The sequence below is a fragment of the Mytilus galloprovincialis genome, chromosome 12, assembly GCF_965363235.1.
Source record: "Mytilus galloprovincialis chromosome 12, xbMytGall1.hap1.1, whole genome shotgun sequence".
In the NCBI taxonomy this organism is placed as follows: Eukaryota; Metazoa; Mollusca; class Bivalvia; order Mytilida; family Mytilidae; genus Mytilus; species Mytilus galloprovincialis.
The window spans coordinates 61405181-61427243 of NC_134849.1; the positions used below are offsets into that span (position 1 = coordinate 61405181).

The 22063-nt window shown below is 31.8% G+C and overlaps 1 protein-coding gene across 2 annotated transcripts in view; it reads left to right on the forward strand.

Moving 5' to 3' along the window:
- Positions 1-22063, forward strand: part of LOC143054480 (uncharacterized) — a 292275-nt gene that overhangs the window by 250167 nt on the left and 20045 nt on the right. For both annotated transcript variants that reach the window (XM_076227501.1, XM_076227502.1), the window contains 5 exons: positions 3371-3628; positions 5636-6085; positions 14128-14285; positions 14720-15943; positions 18735-18819. In XM_076227501.1, the coding sequence (XP_076083616.1) occupies positions 3371-3628; positions 5636-6085; positions 14128-14285; positions 14720-15943; positions 18735-18819 (2175 nt within the window). The remainder of the gene's footprint in view (positions 1-3370; positions 3629-5635; positions 6086-14127; positions 14286-14719; positions 15944-18734; positions 18820-22063) is intronic.

Here is a 22063-nt window from a genome sequence, read left to right on the forward strand (position 1 = left end):
ATTTAAAAAGGGCATGTTGTTTGTTATATATTATATTGTTTGTTCAATTATAACTTAATTATATGTACATTTAAAATAAGATATTTTTTTTTCCTTTTGATAGTCCCCCTGCGAAATGATTATGAATAATTCATGAATGTTCATGGATGATTCATGAATGATTCATGAACACAATTCATGAACAGTTAATGAACTAGACATGAACTACAAATGGACATGCATGTTCATGAACCAGTGAATAATGAACTATTCATGAACAGAAAGTGTTCATGAACTCTTTGGTTCATTAAAGTTCATGAACAAAAATAGTTCTTGAACTTTTATTATTCATGAATTGTTCATGATTTTATAGTTCATGAACACGCTTGTCCATTTGTAGTTCATGTCCTGTTCATGTATAGTTCATGAATTTTTTATGAATGATTCATGAATTTGTTCATGAAATATACCAGTCCATGAATCATTCATGAACACATGAACTACTGTGTTCATGAACTGTTCATCAGTAATTTAATTCATGAACATTGTTTGTCCACTTGTAGTTCATGAACTATTCATCTAAAGTTCATGAAATTATTAAAAAGGATTTTCTTGAATATTCATTTTTGTGTTATTATCATAAGTAAACTTCTCTTCCTGTCTGTAATTGAAATTGCTGGACTTCCAACTAGAAATGCTACATAACATCTTGGTGAAGTTGTTCTGCTTGAAATTCTTCCCAGTTGAACAGATCTTTTAATCAATAAATGCATCTAAGTTTCCCCCTGCAAAATCAAAAATCACTCCACAAAGAATCAAAAGTCCTTGATATTTGTTTTAAATAAACACTCAAGATTAAACAGTTTCTAACAGGTATAATACAATGTAATAATTTAATTTAATAATTGTTGTTTTTATTAAAATATCAATAGAGTAAGATTAATAACATGAATACTACTTGCCTTTTCATGACATTTCAAATAATGTACCCCCCCCCCCTTTTTCCCTTTTAATTTGCCCACACACAATCATAAGAATGGCTGAAGCATGAATTATGTTTACCTTGAAATAAAATATATTGTACAAATCTATCAGTTATTCCTGAATGGAAAACATTAAACCAACACTGTAAAATGTAAAGGTTACTTTCACTTTCTGGTGTTTTATATTTATTATAATTAATCAATAATTATTATAATGCTTCAACAAATAGTTATTCAGCAAAAAAAAATAATCAAAAATATATATAATTTACTTATCTGATAACAAATCTGCTTTATTTTGACAGCTATATTACTTCATCTTCATTTGTATTGTAAGCGTCAAAACCACCATTTTGCTGACGTAATTATGACGTTTTTCTATTCCCAGTCACTTGTAATCATTTGTCTGCATTGCAATCTTTTGTCAAAGTCATTGAAGCGTTTTACAATAGGTAAACGTAATTCATTAAATATGATAATTATTGACACCGGTCTGCAATGTTTGGGAAAGAATGAATTGTCATTAATCTGGGCTTTGTTTCCAAGTTCCTCTATGTGCCGTATGATGGTTAAGAAAGGCACATGTTTGAACTTGGAGAGACAATCAGAAATTACATCTTTAGAAGAAAGAAATTAAGTTTACCATTGTCATGATTGTAAAAACGAAACATGAGAAACATCTCCAGCTCAAAGTAAGTTACAAAACTTCAAAGTTAGTCCCAAATTTTGTATGACTTTCAAAATGTAACACTCTTCTGGTGTAGTATGAAAAAAAAAAAGAAAAAGGTGCTGAGCTAATTTCTGTTGTTCAATGAAAAGGAAATATTTTTTATGGACATACTTTTGCTTATAATTACTTAAGCTTACACTACATTTGTAAACACATTTGTATCACATGTATTGAAGTAATATGAGGCTCTACCTGCATGCTGTGAAAGGGAACTAATCAAATCTGTATGATTTTTTTTTAATTTTGCCTCTGCCATAGCGGAGGGGGCAATACGTTTTACCCTTGTCCCTCTGTATAGATGTACATGTACGTCCCAAAGTTGGTTTCAATTCTTTAAACTTTTGGGGAGTCGCAGCACAGCAAAAGTGAGTATATCCGTGGTTGTCGTTTGTTTATGTGTTATTTGTTTTTCATTCATTTTTTCACATAAATAAGGCCGTTAGTTTTCTCGTTTGAATTGTTTTACATTGTCTTATCGGGGCCTTTTACAGATGACTATGCGGTATGGGCTCAATGCTCATTGTTGAAGGCCGTACGGTGACCTACTAGTATAGTTGTTGATGTTTGTGTCATTTTGGTCTTTTGTGGATAGTTGTCTCATTGGCAATCATACCACATCTTCTTTTTTATATATTTATATTTTTAATGCTTTTTGATAAACAAACATGTACATGTATTTACACTTTTGCTATTCAACTGAATTTTGTCTCAAAATGATCTCAAGATCTGTAAATGAATAACCTGGAGGTCATGCTAAAAGCACTTTAATTGTGATGTCATAATACAATGTATAGATGTTTATGAGAACTTGTATCATATGACAGTCAAATTTATGAATTTATTTATGAACTTAATGAATTCATTTATTCATTAAAAGTTCATAAAATGTTCATGAACATGTGTTATGAACAATTCATGAATATTATGAACTGACTCACAGTTCATTAAAGTTCAGAAAATATTCATGAACTGCATTTTATGAACTATTCATGAACTAAATTCATGAACAAACTTATTGAACTCATTATGAACAGTCATGCATTGTTCATGAACATTCATGAACAGTTCATGGTGGTTCATCATCAGTTCATGAATTTCATCTCGCAGGGGTCCAGTGGTATTCCACTGATTTTTTTTCCCACTGGTATTCCACTGGTATAATTTATTCAAAATTCCAGTGGAATGCATCTTTCCACTGGAATTTCAATGGTAACTCCACTGGAATACCACTGGAATAAGTCATTCCAGTGTTGTCCAGTGGTATACCACTGGATTCCAATGGTATACCACTGGTTTCCACTGGAATACCAGTGATATTTACTATGGGGAATTTAACAAATACTATCATGAATTGCCCAACATTTTCATTGTTAAATGGGAAAACCATTTTAAAACAATGGTAACTTCGAGACCCATAAAAATACATGTTAGATAACTTTACAGTAAATTACTTATGAAAAGGACATAATCGATAAAGTCACAATGAAGCCTCTAACAAAAATCCTCACCTGACTGTAGGTTCAAATGGGCCCGTAATTATTGTTTAATCATCTAATTTTGATAAAAACTAAATATTTAATATTTACAAACAATGAAAAAGGTGCATAATATGAAATACTTGATTGTGTAAAATAGTATTTTTCTTCATTAAAATTACTTTATATCTTTAACTTTGTAGATGAAGTTCCAACTGAAATAAAATTAATGACTGACAAAAGATCTGTTGAATTGTACCTTAAATTACTTGAGTCAGGATCTGAGAAAAAGAGAGACATACGTTTGGTAGTAGTTGGAAAGAAAGGGGCGGGAAAGACCTCATTGATTAAAAGATTGTTTGGTGAAGATAATACAGATGTTACCAGTACAAATGGAATAGAAATTCATAAAATAAAATGCAAAGCAATGTCTGATGATGGAATATGGAATAAATTAGATGGTATATAATGTTTAAAGTTAAAACAAATATAACAAAAGTTTTGAAACTATGAATCAATCAATTCCAACATACTTCATTTTACGATCAGATCTGTATTGACAAAATGTAACTTTAAATAGAAACACCTGTGGATGCAATTGAAAACAAGTCTTATGTCAGGTGAAGGTCTTATTGTACCTCCTAAGACAGAAGGATGCTTTCCGAGCGGCAGTGGCCATATTAACTCTTTTATAAAGCTCTAGATTTCAAAAGAATAAAGGGCTGGTTTGTCATTATCTGGTTCACTGATGCCTAATCATCTGAGGTTTCAGTCTGGAATATATATGTTGTTTTAGGCTCTGATTATTTCCTTTTCTCAGATACTAAAGGTACCATGTCATCTTCTTTTTGGTAGGGTTCAACTAAGCTTGACCTCCTTTTCTTTGGGTCACATACTTTTTCATGATTAGGTCTATGTTTAGATACTTTAAGTAATGAGTCAACTATATGTGGTGTATAGAACAATTGCAATGGTACATGTCCATCTAAATGGTTTTTTTTTTACTTTGACCTAATTTTCATGTATCATTTATTGTGCAAAGCTTATTTTATACCTGTATTAGGACATTAACCCTAGAAATGACTGGGGTATAGAAATAAGGTAATCTCTTAAATTTGACTACATCTCACGGGCATTGAAACCCGTGCCAAAGTGCCAGGGTTGTCCGTTTGGCTATGTGGAATGAATAAATTTGCAGCCTGACCAGTCAGAATGGTGACGTTAATTCCAATAGTTCTTGTAGAGAGAATTCAAAGCCCTATGCACAGTAACATTGTAACAACACTTTACTGGGTCTGTATGTGACTTGTTAGAAGGTAACATTTCTTGTTAATTTGTTCTCGTCCAGAACATACAACACTCAATCAGTTATAAATCTTAAAGACATTCAACATCAAATTCAATCATATCAGTTACACAGGCTAGACATTTCAGTATATGCAACATTTTAAGTTCATCTGTCCCTAACCTAGACCCTTTATAAATAGTTTGTGAAACTTCAATTTTTCTGTCAGACACAGGCTAGACATTTCAGTATATGCAATCTTTTAAGTTCATCTGTCCCTAACCTTGACCCATATAAATAGTTGGTGAAACTTCAATTTTTCTGTCAGACACAGGCTAGATATTTCAGTGTATGCAGTCTTTTAAGTTCATTTGTTCGTAACCTATACCACTATACATAGTTTGTGAAACTGAATTTCTTTCTGTCAGACGCAGGACTGCCAGAAAGAAAACGTTTGCTGATCCTTCCAGACATTTGGTGCTTCTTAATTTTTTTAAAACTCATTACCTAATTTGTAAGAACAGATATTAGGGTGGAATGATATACGAAATTTTTATTCTGTAACTGTTCATTGCTTATTTTATACCTTTAACTAAATAAACAGTGTTTCTCCGGGGAGATAAGGGTCTTAATTAAATTGGTAGATTTTTTAATTATTTGCCAACATGTAGTTTATATCATGCTTTTTTTTCAAAATTTTGATAGAAAGTATGGGTCACAGGATTTTTTTTTCAAGCTTCAGGTTTTACAAAATTGTCAGATTTTCTATAGATTTTACAAACAGTGAAAACTAATTTTGAATGATAGAAAGTAAAATAAACGATAGAATTTTCAGAAAATAAAATGAAAAATTTGGATGGCAGAACTTGTTTTTTCTTGCTACCAAAAACAATATATAAATTTACAACACATTCTTTTTTAATAGCTGGTTAATCAGCTGAGTTTTCACCCTTTTTACTGCTATGTTAAAATAAAATTGTAACATACAAAAAAATAATCTTAATATGTGGAAACAGTTCTAATTATAAGATAAAACTAATTTTTAGATGAAAAATCTTACAACTGAATTACAATCCTATCTAAAAAAAACATATAATTTTATAAAGCTGTAGACCATTTTTTTTTTAAATATTTTACAATCTAAGATGGCGGTAGAAATATTTCTTTTATTTTCTATTGATAGGAAACTATGAAGAAACTGAAACTCATGCAAGACTATTGAAAGAATATGAGGGAAAACTTCAGGACAAAGGAACAATGGAAGAACCAGTACAATCCCATATTGCCATTAAGGACAACACACCAGTAACAAGTTTTGATGAATCAAAAAAATCAGGGACAGTATATCAGCAGCCTAAAATAATGACACCTCTAGTAACCACTGAATCTCAAGTTGAACCTCCAGTAACCTTGCAGCAACCAAACCAATCATTAGAACAGGCAAAAAAGGATATTGAAACTATGCTTAAATCTAATGTTGATTTACATGACAAAGAGGAGTATGCCACATTATTGTTATGGGATTTTGCAGGAGATAAAGAATTTTACCATACACATCAAACATTTTTGTCTCCAGATGCAATTTATCTTGTTGTTACAAAACTAAATGAGGCTGACGACAAAGAAGCACAAGGTAAAATTTCATATATAGATACGATAAGTGAGAATTAAAATCTTTAACATTTCATTTTATTGTTTACTTAGCTTAAGATGCAAATAGATGAAAAAAGAACTATATACCCACTTTTGCTCCAAGTAATATGAATACAGAAGAAAACATGTAAAGCAATCAGTCAATAAATTAGATTTACTTTACCAATCCAAATCCAAATATGCATTTCTTCAACAATGAATGTCTCCTCGGTAATCATGGTGACGCTTGATGAAAAAATTTTGAAAATCCAAAACCTAATACAAACATTAAAGAACTAATTATAGCTTTTGTTTAAAGAACAAATGTATCAGTCGTTTATCTGTTATATGTATATGATACCGGTCAGTGATTCTGTGTCTTCCATAAGGTAGCTATATCTATAGCCAAGGTGGACAATCCAAATCTTGTACACAAATGACTTATGGTTTAATGTTTTGTCTGGCATGACTACTGACATGACGAGAATGCCAGGTTTAATGGTTACCTACACATGTAAGCTGAATTACTGTAAATTCAGAAATTATTGCGATGATTTTATTATTGCGAAAATTGCGCCAGGGTTATAATTGCAATAATTAAAACTCGCATTTTGAAATTTTTATATGAATTAAACAGGAATTTTCTAAATATCGCAAAAATTAAAATCGCATTTTAGTCTAAAATGAGAAAATTGCAATAATAAATGCACGCAATAATTTCTGAATTTTCAGTAGGTTTTGCCTGATCTAGATCTGTTATCATTGATGGTTCTGTCAAATGCCTAGTTATTAGTCCTATACTGACGAAGTCGAAAAGGACTTTAGGTTTGCATTCTGTCTGTCTTTCCGTCTGTCCGTCCATCCGTCGGTCCGACCGACCATGCTTAAAGATATTGATATTGACAAGTTACAGATCAAGACTAGTTAAAAAAAAATTCTGTTCTGATGATTTTGTCCATTCACTCAAATGTTAAGTTTTCCGCTTCTTCTTTTTTTCATGAAGATATTAAATTGATAATTGGTTTACGATGTTATCACGATCAGATCAACTGTGAATTTTGTTCCAATCTGATGATTTTGTGCAGAGTTGTGATCCTTGGACTTGTTTGTTCTGGTCTGATAATTTTGTGGAGAATTATGGTCCTTTGACTTGAAAAATTGATCCAAATAATCAGTTTCCACATCTTTTTTCATCATGCCTGAAGATATTAACTTCAATGGTCTCGTTAGCCCAAAAAAGAAGGGGGCCGCGCCCTGGGTGCCTTCATCCGAGCCCTTCTGCCCTGACGCCTTTTCCCAAAAAACCCTTGTGCCGTTTTGGTAAAATTGCTTTTTGTTTTATCAATTTCTTATCACGAAGTTAAATTACATATATGACACCTGATGATTGCCCCCAAGTTAATCATGTCATTACCATCAATCACAGTGGATAAGACCTCAAAGTAATCAATTTGAGACAATGTACCTTTTTGTCATACATTTGATGAATGTGTCAGTGAGTGTTTTTAGCTTGGGTCAGCATTTTCGATCTCGAAGTCACAATGGAAGAGTGTATAAATGAAGACATTCATGACTTTAGAATAGAATTCAAAATACAACTATTCCTTCACAGAAAAACTATCCATCTCAACTTGTGAATGACAAGCATACAGTTGTTAATTAATGTAAACGTGTTGGAAATTAATTTTGGAGTTACTCCCCCTGTTTTAGCTTATTACGAATGTGTGCTCCTAAAATATTATCTGCTTCTAAAAATAGGAAAAAATAATCAATTGAATACAAAATTATATAAGAATATCACCTTAAGGATATCAACTGTCTTGATACCAAAAAAATGTATTGCAATTTATTTTTGATAATCATACTTTTAGCAAACCATGTTTTATACATTGTCAACATAGAAATATTTAGATGTAATGTTCAGTTGATGTTAAGCTGTAACCCAGTGACATATATACTAAATGTACTTATATATCTGTGTCACCTACAAAAATGGGTAGGGTGAAAATAAATTACCATGACAATTCAATTTGATGAAGCTATACTAAATAATCCCTAAAAACAAACAACGAAAAAAAGTTATGAGGGCTAAACACTAGTTGAAAATTTTCAAATAAGACAACTCTGTCACATGTATGCTAAACTATGAGATGTTTAGTTTATATTGTCTTGTTGGAAATGGGGAGGGGGGAGGGGGGAGTTAGTATATTTTGCCTCTTTTGGTTAAAAGTGATGTGATGTTTGAATGTGTATTGCCATGTTTTATGAACATGTAGTATAAATGACTTTTCTAATACAACTTTTATACAATAATTAATCAAAACAACAACTTCTGAATCTTTATTAACAACATATACAGAAAAAAAAAAGAATGTGAACTCGTGATACACACAGAAACGTAGACAAAAGAAATAAGCAGTGCCTTTTCCTATCGTAAAAAGTTCCCTGCCCTCCACTGGCTACCTTGCCCCTTTCAATTTCTAGCTGGAGCACTGAACTTGATATTTGTTATATAGTTTACACCATGAAAAGTTAAAAATCAAGTATAGCATTTTGTTCCAGTATAATGAAATTTAACGGGTAGAGGACTATGTATTGCCATGCAATGCTGTCAGAATTCTTGTTTAATTTTGGAATGATGAACAACCCAGGTAAACATTATCCAACGCAGATTATCTGAATTGATTAATTCACAATCAAATTTGCAGATAACTAGATATGACATGTATTCTAAACTGAGTTCTGATTTGTCATAGGTCAAAGTCGCAACAGCTGTTAGATATTAATAGACAGAAATTAAGGAAAATTTTGGTCTTGGGATGTCATCTTTTGAACCAAGTCTACCTGTTACCAAACTTTGAACATTACAAATAACTTTAACCAAACTTGGTTTAAAATGCCAGATGTGATTTAAAAGACACTTTTTGTTTTTTTTCGGTTCTGTAAGTTAAAGTTGAAGGGCATCTAGCAGCTATTTAAAGAACGAAATGGTTGGAAATGTTTTGTTCTCGGATGTTATTTTTTTTTAAATTGTCTTCAACACAGAAAGGAATTAAGTGTAGGCAGCAAGATAAGATAAAAAAAAATAGATCAACTTGATGAAAATTGTCACATGACTCCTTAATTGTAGGAATAATTACTGTTCTATGACAATTCCTACCTCATGTGGGCCTCAGTGGCCAAGTGGTCTAAGTAGTTCTACTACTGTAATCACTACCCTGTCAACACTAAGGTTATGAGTTTGAACCCCACTAGTGTGGGTGCACTCGACTCCGATCTTAATTGACTAGGATTGTCAATTTTCCTATTGAAGATTTTCTCCGGGCATTCCGGCTACTTCCATCCATAAAAATTTACCGCCACGAAATAGCCCAAAAGAGGCGCTTAAAAGTGGTGTTAAAATATAAACAATCAAACAATCAATTCTTGTAGGAATAATTACTGTCACATGACAATTTGTAATCATTTTAAGATATTTTCTTGAAAACTCTTATAGTTTAGAAAAAAAAGCAAAATGATCAGACAGAAAAGATTAACTAATAAGCAAACCTAAGCCATTGCAGTAAAAAAGTAAATGGCATAAGTTTGCCATATGCGTGATTCAGCCTCTCTTGTTAGCTCACCTAGCCCATTTCATCAAATTGACCGGCCTCGTTATACAAATTATTCCAAAGCTAACCAGGTATGCTTGCCTTTGTGTTTAGTCTACCGTATTGTAGAGCAATTTTAATTCAATCATTTTTATACGACCGCAAAAAAAATTGCGGTCGTATATTGGTATCACGTCATCGTCGTCCTCTTTAGCCATTTGGTTTTCGCACAATATCCTTAGTATAGGTTAGTAAATAGAAATCTATGAAATTTAAACAAAAGGTGTATGATCACAAAAGGAAGGTTGAGATTGATTTTGGGGGTTATGGTCCCAACAGTTTAGGAATTAGGGGCGCAATTAAGCATTTTTCTACTTCCCAGACAATAACTTGTGGAATGATGTATGGATCTCTCTGAAATTGTACTACAAGTTTCCATACCACAAAGAGATGGTAAAAATTGGCTTTGAGGGATTATGGCTCAAACCGTTTAAGAATTAGGGGCAAAAAGGATGGAAAACAAGGATGTCCTGGTTAATGGACAATTACTTACGTTCAAAACATAATTTAAAAGCAGTGTAAGGGAAGTAATTCAAACACAACATTTTGAATGTATTTTAATGGGTTATTATGGTTGCTAACTCCATTGGAAATTTGATTTGAGATTATGACCATATCTTGAGGGAAAGATTTTTCTTGGGGAAAGAGGGGGGGGGGGTTATAAAAAATTGGTGTGTGGGATGGGGACAATTTGTTCTCAAGATTTCAGAAATTGTTAAGAAAATTTCTTAAATTTTTTTTTGGCATCCTGTCCCCTGTTTATTGTTTAATCAAACTATTATCACTTGTTAATTGTATTTAACATCCTGTCCCCTGTTTATTGTTTAATCAAACTATTATCACTTGTTAATTGTATTTAACATCCTGTCACCTGTTTATTGTTCAATCAAACTAATTCACAAGTGATAATAGTTTGATTGGACAATAAACAGGTGAGAGGATGTTAAATACTTGATAATCATATTGCTTCTGTCTATGTCACATGCAAGGGTGAGTTATGGTATATTTATCGGCTTTGATAGACAAGTGCATTGTTTTTGTCAAAACATCGATTGGAAGGTTTTGATGCCAAAAACATGTATAAACTTTCAATTCAGAAAAGAAATACTACCATAGCTATTTCACATTCCAATGTGGATATAAGGACCTTCAGCATACTACCAAAGCTATTTCACATTCCAATGTGGATATAAGGACCTTCAGCATGCTACCATAGCTAATCCACTTTCCAAATGTGAATATAAAGACCTTCAGCTCAAGTGGATCCAAACTGACAGCAGAAAAACATTGACTCAACGATAGTTAACAGCCTCATAAGTGTTAACAACTACACAAACTGTTACATAGATAAAGATTACTTTAGTACAGAGTCAAGTGTATTACAACCAGCCAAGTCAGTTTCTAATTCGTAGAAAAACCCAGAGTGCAAATACAAGTTCTGTAGAACTTATTAAAAAACATTTGTCCATGTAATATTGATAGTGCTTTACCTTATATATTTTAAAGTGTTTAGAACAATGAGCCTTTAAGTTTTCTAGCAAAATGACATCATAATGCTTAAAAAACATGCGTAACTTTGGTTATTGTTTGTTTGTCTATTGATCACGTTATAAATATGCATAGCAAAATTTTTCTATATATCTATATATGCCTATGACATTGCATAAAAATAAGACAAATGGAGGCATGGATAAAACACTTTGCTTAAATTTTCTCTAAAGGTTAAATCGTAGAAATGATAATGATAGATGACGTTATCCTATTTGTGGCCGTTTCATAAAGTTTGTGCTTTAAACTTTAAGTTATCAAACTTAAGTTAGTAGGCAGTTGCATCATGGTCTTTGGAGGTGTCATATCCCAAAGTCTGATCACTTTGACCTTGACTTTGTCCTTTGATACCTATATGATAGTAAAACCTTGTATTATAAGGGTCATGCCTTTTGTACCTTAAAGGTTTGGTTAACCTATGGAGTTTAACTGTTGCATTTGGGCTTGGGGTGCATCACACACCAAAGTCAGATCATTCTGACCTTTTTCATTTGACCCCTTTGATAGTTAAACAGTGTATGGTTTGTGTTTGGTGCATAATTTTGAACTGTAACCTTTTAATTGACAAAACTTTGAACACAGAAGGTTTCACAAGCCCAGTAGCCAGTACTTCTGTACTGGCATGAAAATACGGATTTTTTTGTGTTATTAAAATTTGCTGTTACAAAATGTTAGAAATTATTATAAATTAAGGAATGTATCTCCCTCATTCAAATCTCTGATTCCTTTCACGGATTTGGCTATACTTTTTGGACATTTTTGGATTATAGCTCTTCATCTTTTATATAAGCTTTGGATTTCAAATATTTTGGCCACAAACATCACTGAAGAGACATGTATTGTCGAAATGTGCATCTGGTGCAGTAAAATTGGTACCGTTAATGTTATTCTGGAACACAGTTCTAACACATTCAGAAAAATAAAGACATTTTTAAAAATTCTGAATAAAACTTGGTGAAAAACATGATTCATAACTTTCCTAAATGTTTTGATAAGTTAAAAAATTATCAAGGTTCCATTTTCATCAATCAAAGTTCACCTTTGATGAAATTTGCTATTTATTAATTTTATGTGCCTTTTGCTCTGAACATGTTTTGGTCTTATTCATCTTTGGCATTCAAATCTTTGAATTTGAGCATTCCTGATGAAGGTTAATCATGTTTACCTACAAAAGCGTCTCAGACACACCAAATTAGTAAGACAAACTCAAAAAGAATTAAGACATTTTCAGACAAATAGAGACAGTATATATACATAACTTGTTTGCCATCATGGAAAAATGCACTTAAAAGCCAATCTGCCAGAAAACCATGATGGAACAATGGACTTTGATTACATTTGAAATAATTTCTTTGACTATGATTTTGATGATTATATATATAGTAAAATTAAAATGTCTGTATTTCGTTTAAAGGCGGATAATTTAAACATCAGTTATTCACAGAAGGTTTATCTACTATCCAGATAATCTTGCTTTTCACTGTTAGTAAGATTTCAGTTTTATATTGTTTATTGACTTATTGGAAGATCTGATTGACAGGGGCCTTTTGTTCATTTAAGGAATGACTAATATTTTTTATGTCTATGCAAAAATAACATGAAAAATGTGGTGCACACTAAATAACTGGCGTAGCAGATTATTTCAAAGTGTTCACCACATTTTTTTTAATGTTATTTCGAATAGGCAGACAAAATTTTACAGTCATTTCTTATAATTTAAGTCTTCATTCCATTTTAAACCGGAGTAAAGCATGAAATAGTTATCAAAGGTACCAGGATTATAATTTAATACGCCAGACGCGCATTTCGTCTACATAAGACTCATCAGTGACGCTCAGATAAAAAAAGTTGCAAAGCCAAACAAGTGAAGAGTTGATGAGCATTGAGGACCCAAAATTCCAAAAAAGTAGTGCCACATACAGCTAAGGTAATCTATTCCTGGAGATAAGAAAATCCTTAGAGTTTGGAAAAATTCAAAGTTTTGTAACAGGAAATTTATAAAACTGACCATATATAAATGATATTCGTGTCAACACCGAAGTGATGACTACTGGGCTAGTGATACCCTCGGGGACAAAACGTCCACCAGCAGTGGCATTGACCCAGTGGTGTAAATAGTTATCAAAGGTACCAGGATTATAAATTTATACGCCAGACGCGCGTTTCGTCTACATAAGACTCATCAGTGGCGCTGAGTTCAAAAAAGTTGCAAAGCCAAACAAGTAAAGAGTTGAAGAACATTGAGAACCCAAAATTCAAAAAAAAGTTGTGCCAAATACGGCTAAGGTAATCTATACCTGGAGATAAGAAAATCCTTATTTTTTGGATCAATTCAAAGTTTTGTAACAGGAAATTTATAAAACTGACCATATATGACTGATATTCAAGTGCTGACTTCTGGGCTGGTGATACTCTCGGGGACGAAACATCCACCAGCAGTGGCATGAAAAACCGTTGATGACGTGACACGGACACATGACAAAATTATGTCTATGAACTGATAAACAAAACAACTTCAGCCAATCAGAACACCTGTTACATCCAAAATTAAATTATACTTAAATAAAAAGGTCAATAGTCAATTGATAGTTGGAAATGATTGACACTGTTCATTTTAAAAGTTGAGAAAAGTTTATGTAGCCAGACAGTTTGTTATCTTGTAATAACTATTATTTTGTGAATTGTAAATCTTTTCTACATTCTTGTTATCTGTTAAAACCTGAAAAGGATGACTAGTCTTCTGGTCTGTTGGTCTTTGGTGAATTGTTGTCTCATTATCCGTCAAATTCCCACATTAGACTTTAATGAATGGTGATAAGAATTCTTTATACACATTTCTTTGTAGATTTATTCCAATTGTGGATGGATTCTATACATTGTTACAGTAGACTGGAAGAGGATGGACATAGATTTGATGTCAACGAGAAAACATCAGATGATCTTGATCCACAAATAGTTATTGTTGGCACTTGGAAAGATGCGTTGATCTCTGATGTACAAGAGGTATTAAAAATTGCCAATTTTGTCAGATGTTTGTGTTTACATGGTGAACTGATTATTATACTAGACCAACATATTGACAATATCCAAACGAAAAAACTTAATCAGATTTTAAGGTTTACAGTGTTTAAAGGATAACAATATTTTCTAATAGTTTACAGAAACTTAGATCTTTCAATAATATCTGAAAAAAAAATACAGTACAATTGTCTCTTCATAGACACAATGATTGAATTTTTGTATGCAGAGGGTGTTCTTCTTCACAAGTCATAAATGACGTTCGAATAAAAAAAAGCAAAAGGCCAAATAAGGTACGAAGGGGAACAGCTTTGACGACCCATAATTTTGAATATCATTATATAAATTGATATTTTTTTAGTGTTTTCAATGTTTTGTTTTGCAAATAGAAATCAAACACACTTAATTTTATCTTTTAGATTGATGATGCATGCAGTGAAAGTATATTGAAGTATACGGAGAATATGTCAGAAGATGAACTAAGACATATAAGGCAAGAATACTTTATCTCCAACACAGAAGATGATCCCAGTGTATTTCAGCAAATACGAGAAAACATCCTTAACTTAGCCAGAAAAATGAAAACATGGAACAAAGATTATCCTTTAAAATTCATTCAGCTGGAAACGCGACTTCAAGAAAAGAAGAAGGAGTTACCTATTATATCCTTTCAGGAAATTCAGAATATCGCTAGTGATACACCTAAGCCACTAAATGATGAAGAACTAAGATTTTTCCTTGAGTTTCACCATGAGATCAGAGCTTTAGTTTATTTCAAAGATCTTCCTTCTTATATTATTTTAGATACACAGTGGTTATCTGACGCTTTTAGATATATAGTTACTGCGAAGAAATTTAGAGCCATAAGTATCAAAAATAGAAAAAAATGGGATGAATTGTACAGTAGAGGCAAATTACATAGTGAGGTTTTAGAAGATATATTTAAAAAAAAGGATAATATGTTTACAACACACAAGGACCATATTCTGAACGTAATGGAGAGATTTGATATCATTATACGTCCAAACATTTCAGAGACTGCTGACGAGAAGCCTTGCTACTATGTACCTTGCCTGATTAAAATAGAATCACGTTGTGACATTTATGAAACATTTAATGTGACAGACTGTACCTGTAAAAAATCAGCTTGGTTATGTTTCAAATTTAGATTCAAGCCACCACATATAATGAACCATTTGATTGCTTCACTGAGCCGGAAGTATGAAATTGCAGAAGTGGTTGTTCCAAATCAAAAGAAAAAGTCAGTTGCTCTATTCGGAGATATTGCAGTCTTTGAGTTACAGAAGAAAACACATTTAAGAAAATTGCTTGTAATGACATTTCCAAATTTTATTCAGGTTCAGGTTTTGGAATTCGGGAAAAATTCAATCATCAAAAGAGGTTTGTACAAAGACATTGGGGACTTCGTGACAGATGAGTTAGAGAAGATAATACATACACGATTCAAGATGTCCACTGTAGAATTCGAGAAAAAAATTGAATGTGGACAAACCAAACCTGAATTGGTGACAGGATCCAATGAATTAAGTGAGGAGCAGATTACAGAATATATGTGTGGGACATGTAAAACACCCCACACATTCGATGGCGAATGGTCAGAGATAGAAAGTAAAGCGCTGTCTGTAAGTGTTTACACATTACATTTTTTTTATTGGTTTTAAGTATTTTCATGAAAAGTCACGGAAAGCTAGAAATGTTTGTTATTTTTTTTGAAACAAAAAAATAAGATAAACCACATGTTGATAGAAAGGAGGAATGCGGCATTATATGGTTCCTAAAATTACAAAATGTGTATGCTTTGCAAAACAAGGTTATAATAGCTTTATCTTTATTAATAAATGAGCAGCCTGGTATAACCCTGACACTTTAAGTGCAGAAATGTCAATTTTGATTTTGCTTTGACACCATGAAAATGCATAAATAAGGTGACATGACTTTTTTACTTCCTGACGGTTTTTGCCAACATAGATTTTATCAAAAACTCTACCCAAATAGATATTTTTATACATGTTTTCATCTTGAAGAAATCGTATTGTAGCCAACATTATAATTAATTTTGGCTGAAATGATAAATATAATTATGAAAAATTACGAAGAAAAACAACTTTATATATGGAAGACGAGACCTCACATGTTCGACAAAAAGTACTAGGTGCATGAAAGACCTGGTACATTGATGTCATAAATTAACATGTAATGATTGCGATATAACATCATATATATATATATATCGATTTTGATGCTGCTGCGTATGTGGAGTAGGCATTACGTTTTACCCTTGTTAGACTGTTTATCTGTTTATACGTCTGTCTGTTCATCCCAAAATTTGTTTATCTGTCTTACTTTTGTTTGTTTCAACGAAATGTTATAGGTTTTTAGACAATGCTTATTTCCACCAAACACAGATTAAGTTTGAATTTGGATTGGGTCACTGATACCGTTCTCGAGTTATGTCCATTGATAAGGGTCTTATAAGTGAACAAATTTTCAAATTTGCTGTTTCTGCAATCTAACTTTATTTTGCTTCAATTGAATGTTATAGAACATATAGACAATACTTATTACCACCAATTACAGATCAAGTTGAATTATGTAAGAGTCGCTTTTGCATTTCTTGAGTTTTGTCCCTTTGTAAATTTAAGAATTAAGGATATTGCTGTATATGTATAAGCAGAGAAATCTGTTTCCCATCGTCACATTTTTTTTTATAAGCATTGGTAGCGGTACTTTAGGAAACATATATGTCAGTCAGGGGTACTACTTGTACAAGTTATTTCTAATTACTTGCAGAAGTAATATTAAAATACTTATATAAGTAAATTTGTAGGATACTTACACAAGTGAATTTTATTTACTTGTGTAGGCAAAAAAAATATTGGCTGAGTTATGTCCCTTAGACATTCAGATTTTTTTACTTGTAGAAGTAAAAAAGTCATCCTATCTTCTTTTATTGAATTCTTATGATTTCTTTGCTCTAATAGAATTTTAAATTATCTGCCCTTTGCAGATGTCTTTACTAATCATTTAAGTGTAATTTCATGGACAATGAAAATCCAATTTGTCTGTTATCTTCAGAACACTGCTCTTTTACAAGCCCCCCAAGGAGCAATTTTTGAAGGCCTTGTGCAAATACTTAAGATCTTTGCGCAATCAGTTTCTTTGTTGAATTAATGAGATGAAACATAGAACTCTAATAAAAAAAAAATTAGCAAACCTGGGAAAAATCATTAAAAGCATGAATTTACATCTCAAAACTTGATGACTTTTGTGGGATTGTAAGAAAAATTTACTTATACAAGTCAATTTTTGAGAAAATTAAGGGGAGATTATTCAAACATTATTTATTTACTTATATGTGTATATTTGTTTTACTTCTTTAAGTAAATAAAAATAACTTGTACAAGTAGTACCTCTGACTGTATGTCTGAACTACATTTTGTAAACTAATCCTCACCCTAAAACTAAATCTAACATTAACACTAGCCCTATTTCAAACCTACTGAAAAACCTAACCCTATAACCAAATCTGAAACTTTTTTTACGTTCAGGGTCCCATAAGATAAAAAGGCTGTTTTTGTAATTGAAATCATAAATGTATTATAGCACACTTCTGTTTAGGTAAACCATAATAGATATATGATATAACAGAGGTTCATGTGGACTAGTGTCGGTGGTTCTTTCCGGGTGCTCCTGCCTTCTCCACCACTAAATACTGACTGCCACGAATTAGCAAAATAGTGTTAAAAGTAGAGTTAAACATCAATCAATGACAAGGGCAGAAAAGCTTAAGATGTTAGGTTATACCATCATACCATTTTAAATAATACTGTCAGATGACGCCTTTTACGAGTTATTGCCCATAAATGAAAATGTTTACCAATTTTGGTTGATTTTGTGTATCATCTTGAAAACTATATAGTCAGTTGTCTCCTTATAAGATTAGTAAGCTTGAAAGACACTTGTTGCCCCTTATTTGTGTTTTACAAAAGCTATAGTAGACAGAGAGTTACTCTTCAGAAAAAAATCATCAACAGTACAAGGTATACATAAGATACAAATAAGTTAGTGAAACAATATTTTTAAGAGAAACTATCAATAACAAAAAATGGTCAACATTAATATAATAATAAATAAAGGCAACAGTAGTATACCGCTGTTCGAAACTCACAAATCGATAGAGAAAAAAAAAACGGGTTACAAACTAAAACTGAGGGAGACACATCAAATATAAGAGGAAAACAACGACACAACAGAAACACAACATTAAAATGTAACAAAAAATTCGAAAGCCAAAACAAGTACAAAGTTGAAGAGCACTGAGGACCAAAAGTTCCAAAAAGTTGTGCCCAATACGGCTAGGGTTTCTGTCTGGGATAAGAACATCCTTATTATTTAGAATAATTCATCTTTCAGGATAAGTATGCGAAGAAACCGGGACAGATAGGACTTGTCCTGATTGTTAACTTCATGTTCCATGGTGGGACAACTGAGAGAAAAGGTAATTTAAAATCAAAATTTATTCATTGGATCATGTTACAATCAGTAATAAGTCAAATTGATAGAATGAGATGAATCATGAGAATCATCAAATTTGTTCTTTGACAATATGAATTTTCATTTCTCATATTTATGTTGTGTGAAAAGGATTTCAGGTTGCATTCATTATAATCTGAGAGACAGAAAAACATCATGAGGGTTCCGCGGAACCCAGTGTCTCGCCTACTTTATGAATCTAATAAATGTTTTAAAAACTTTAACTGCAGACTGTATGTAATGTTAACTGGCATAAAAACTTAGTCCATTTCTTAGAAATATACGAAAAGAAAAGGAATTAAATTTCCTTCCAGATATTAGCATTTGATTATAAACAAGATTCTTTCCAAGTTTGGTACAAATACAGGATAGTTTAAGTAAGTTATTATTTTTTTCAAACTTTAACCACAGTGAATGTTATGTTAACTGGCAGAAAAACTTAGTCCATTTATAAGTAAAATACGGATAAACAGGATTTTTTTTTGCAAGTTCCTGTCCAAGTTTGGTTGAAATCCATTATAGTTTGTGAAAATTATTAAAATTTCCAAAACTTCTAACCACAGAGTGAATATTTGTAGATGCCACTGATGACGGAATGTAGGATCGCTTCCTCTCGCTTTTGTGACAGAAGTCACAGGCTCGACAAAAATCAATATACAATACCTGTCTGAAATTGTAAATATCTGATAAGCCACAATATTAAACAAAATAAAGTATTGAAGTCTTGGTATTTGTTTCATAATTGACAGAGTTGATACTAACTTTTTCAGTTTAGTAATTTATGATAATGCATGTTTCGAAGAAATTTGGTGTGTTACATTTATCAAGAAACTGTTCAGGCAAAAATTATCATCAGACTAGGATCTCTACAAATAAGTCAATATAGTTGATATCTTCAGTCGTCGTCTTTAATAGCATAAGCAACACGACATGTGTCACATGTTAAGCAGGATCTGCTTACCATTCCGAAGCACCTAAGATCATCCCCAGTTTTTGGTGGAAGAAGACTTTATATTCTTCTGAAAACCTATACTGCCGGCAGTAAAATCATTAAAGTGTCACTAGTAGTTTTGCCGTATCCTTTACTGTGCTTTACTATTTCATAACCTCCGTGCCATATCTTGACATCAATGTTTATACATGATCGGTTTCAAGTCTGTCAAATAACATCTGCATCATTTTTATGATTTTATGAAACAAATGTACAGCTAGATTTGAAAAAAACCATCACTACCGTTAGTGTTATAATTTCTCGTGTTTTAATGTTTTAATAATGATCTACCTTTTTATTATGTCAATTATAAGATTTCATCTCATCTTACATGTACGATATTTATTTCTGTACAAAGAGAGATAACTTGTTTTTTTAAAGACATTCTCTGGTTAATTGTTTGAATTGTTTTTTATTTTGTATAAACTAATTTTTTGAATGCTATATATACATAAAAAAAAATATGAAGTGAAAGATAATAATCTATTTGTATTAAGGTATATATATTTCATTAAATTACAGTGTGTATAGACAAAAGTTGTTGACATTATATAAATAAGTTACAAATCTATATTAGTTTGTGACAAATGAAAGAAAAAATATCAGGAACTATTAATTATGTTTGATTATAACTTGAAAATAAATATACATTGTATACATCATATCTAATTTTAGAGAACTATTAATCATAACTATTTTTAGAGAACTATTAATCATATCTAATTTTAGAGAACTATTAATCATATCTAATTTTAGAGAACTATTAATCATATCTAATGTTAGAATGTTTTCCACACTTTTTTTCCAGCATGCTTGAAGATATTGATTGATAATTGGTATATAGTTTTATCATGACAAGTTACAGATCAAGTTAAAATTTTTGTTTCGGTCTGAGTTATAGTCCTTGGACTTGAAAATTTCACTCTTATAATCAGTTTTCCACACTGTTTTTAGTCATGCTTGAAGATATTGACTTGATATTTTCTTTTTGTTTACACCATGACAAGTTATAGAACAAATTATCATTTTTGTTCCAGTATAATGAATAATGCCATGCAATACTCTCAGAATGCTTGTTTAAAGTAGATTTGGTAGTACGCACACGTTAATTACAATCAAAAATCAGCGGCCTCTATCCATTGCCTTTCCTCGTCGGAGTAATTGGAATGTAACAACTGGATTATTCTGGTTAATCTACGTTGGTGACATATCTGTGCATGGGCATACATGGGAAATGTATTTGTGCATCCGAAAGTTTCAAGAAAATGATAATCTGAATTTTCATTAATTCAAACAATGCATCTTATGTTAATTTCATGTATTTACCCGGAGAGTATGACTTCAACTTCATTCTTGACAAAAATACACAGATTTAGTTGTTCCGTCTGTATTCATGGTATTCAGATCTTAAAAGCATATCAGTCATATTCCAGTTTTATAAAACATGCGTTTTTAAAAAAAATGAAAGTTTGAGTATTTCAGTATGTTATTGCGATAAGAAAGAGTCAAAAGCACACGTTAACCTGCTCCTGCGTAACGCTTCAAACGATGCACTGTCAGTTGACATAAATATCAATGTACGAACTAATTTCAGTTGACGGAATCCAAAAGTATGTAGTGTTCATGTCAGTCATTGTTAGAATGTCCCCAACATGCCCAATGATTACCTTTATTGCCTTACTTTTCAAAGTTTTAAGTGATCAAAAAAGGGATTAAACATATAACTTGTATAAATAGTCCAGCTTTTTACCGTTTTTCGTCGTGAAGGTTCCCCCATTATGACCCTGGAGTACGGAACCAAATAATTCGTTGCCGTCAATCATTCACGAAACCACAGACAATATGTATTATATGTCTCGGTCTGATGAAAAATTTAAGAAAATGACCGTTTGACGCCTGACAGAAAAGGACATTACTACCCTGTACTTTTATGTAAAAATATTAGATGAAAAACAAATATGATTAACAACAGTAAATCAGTAGTTCACGATTTGGGTCAAGTACATACAGAAAATGAATATGTTTGAAATGTTAACAAGTGATCAAAACCCAATCCCTGACCTGAGACAAACCTGCATTGGATTTATCTATATATATATTTAGCATTTTTCAATAAATATATATGTTTATAATGAGAAAAACAAGTAACTGTGAACAACTATAAGAATTCATGATTATCTGATTGATGTTGATGTTAAACATGTTAAATGTCAGATCA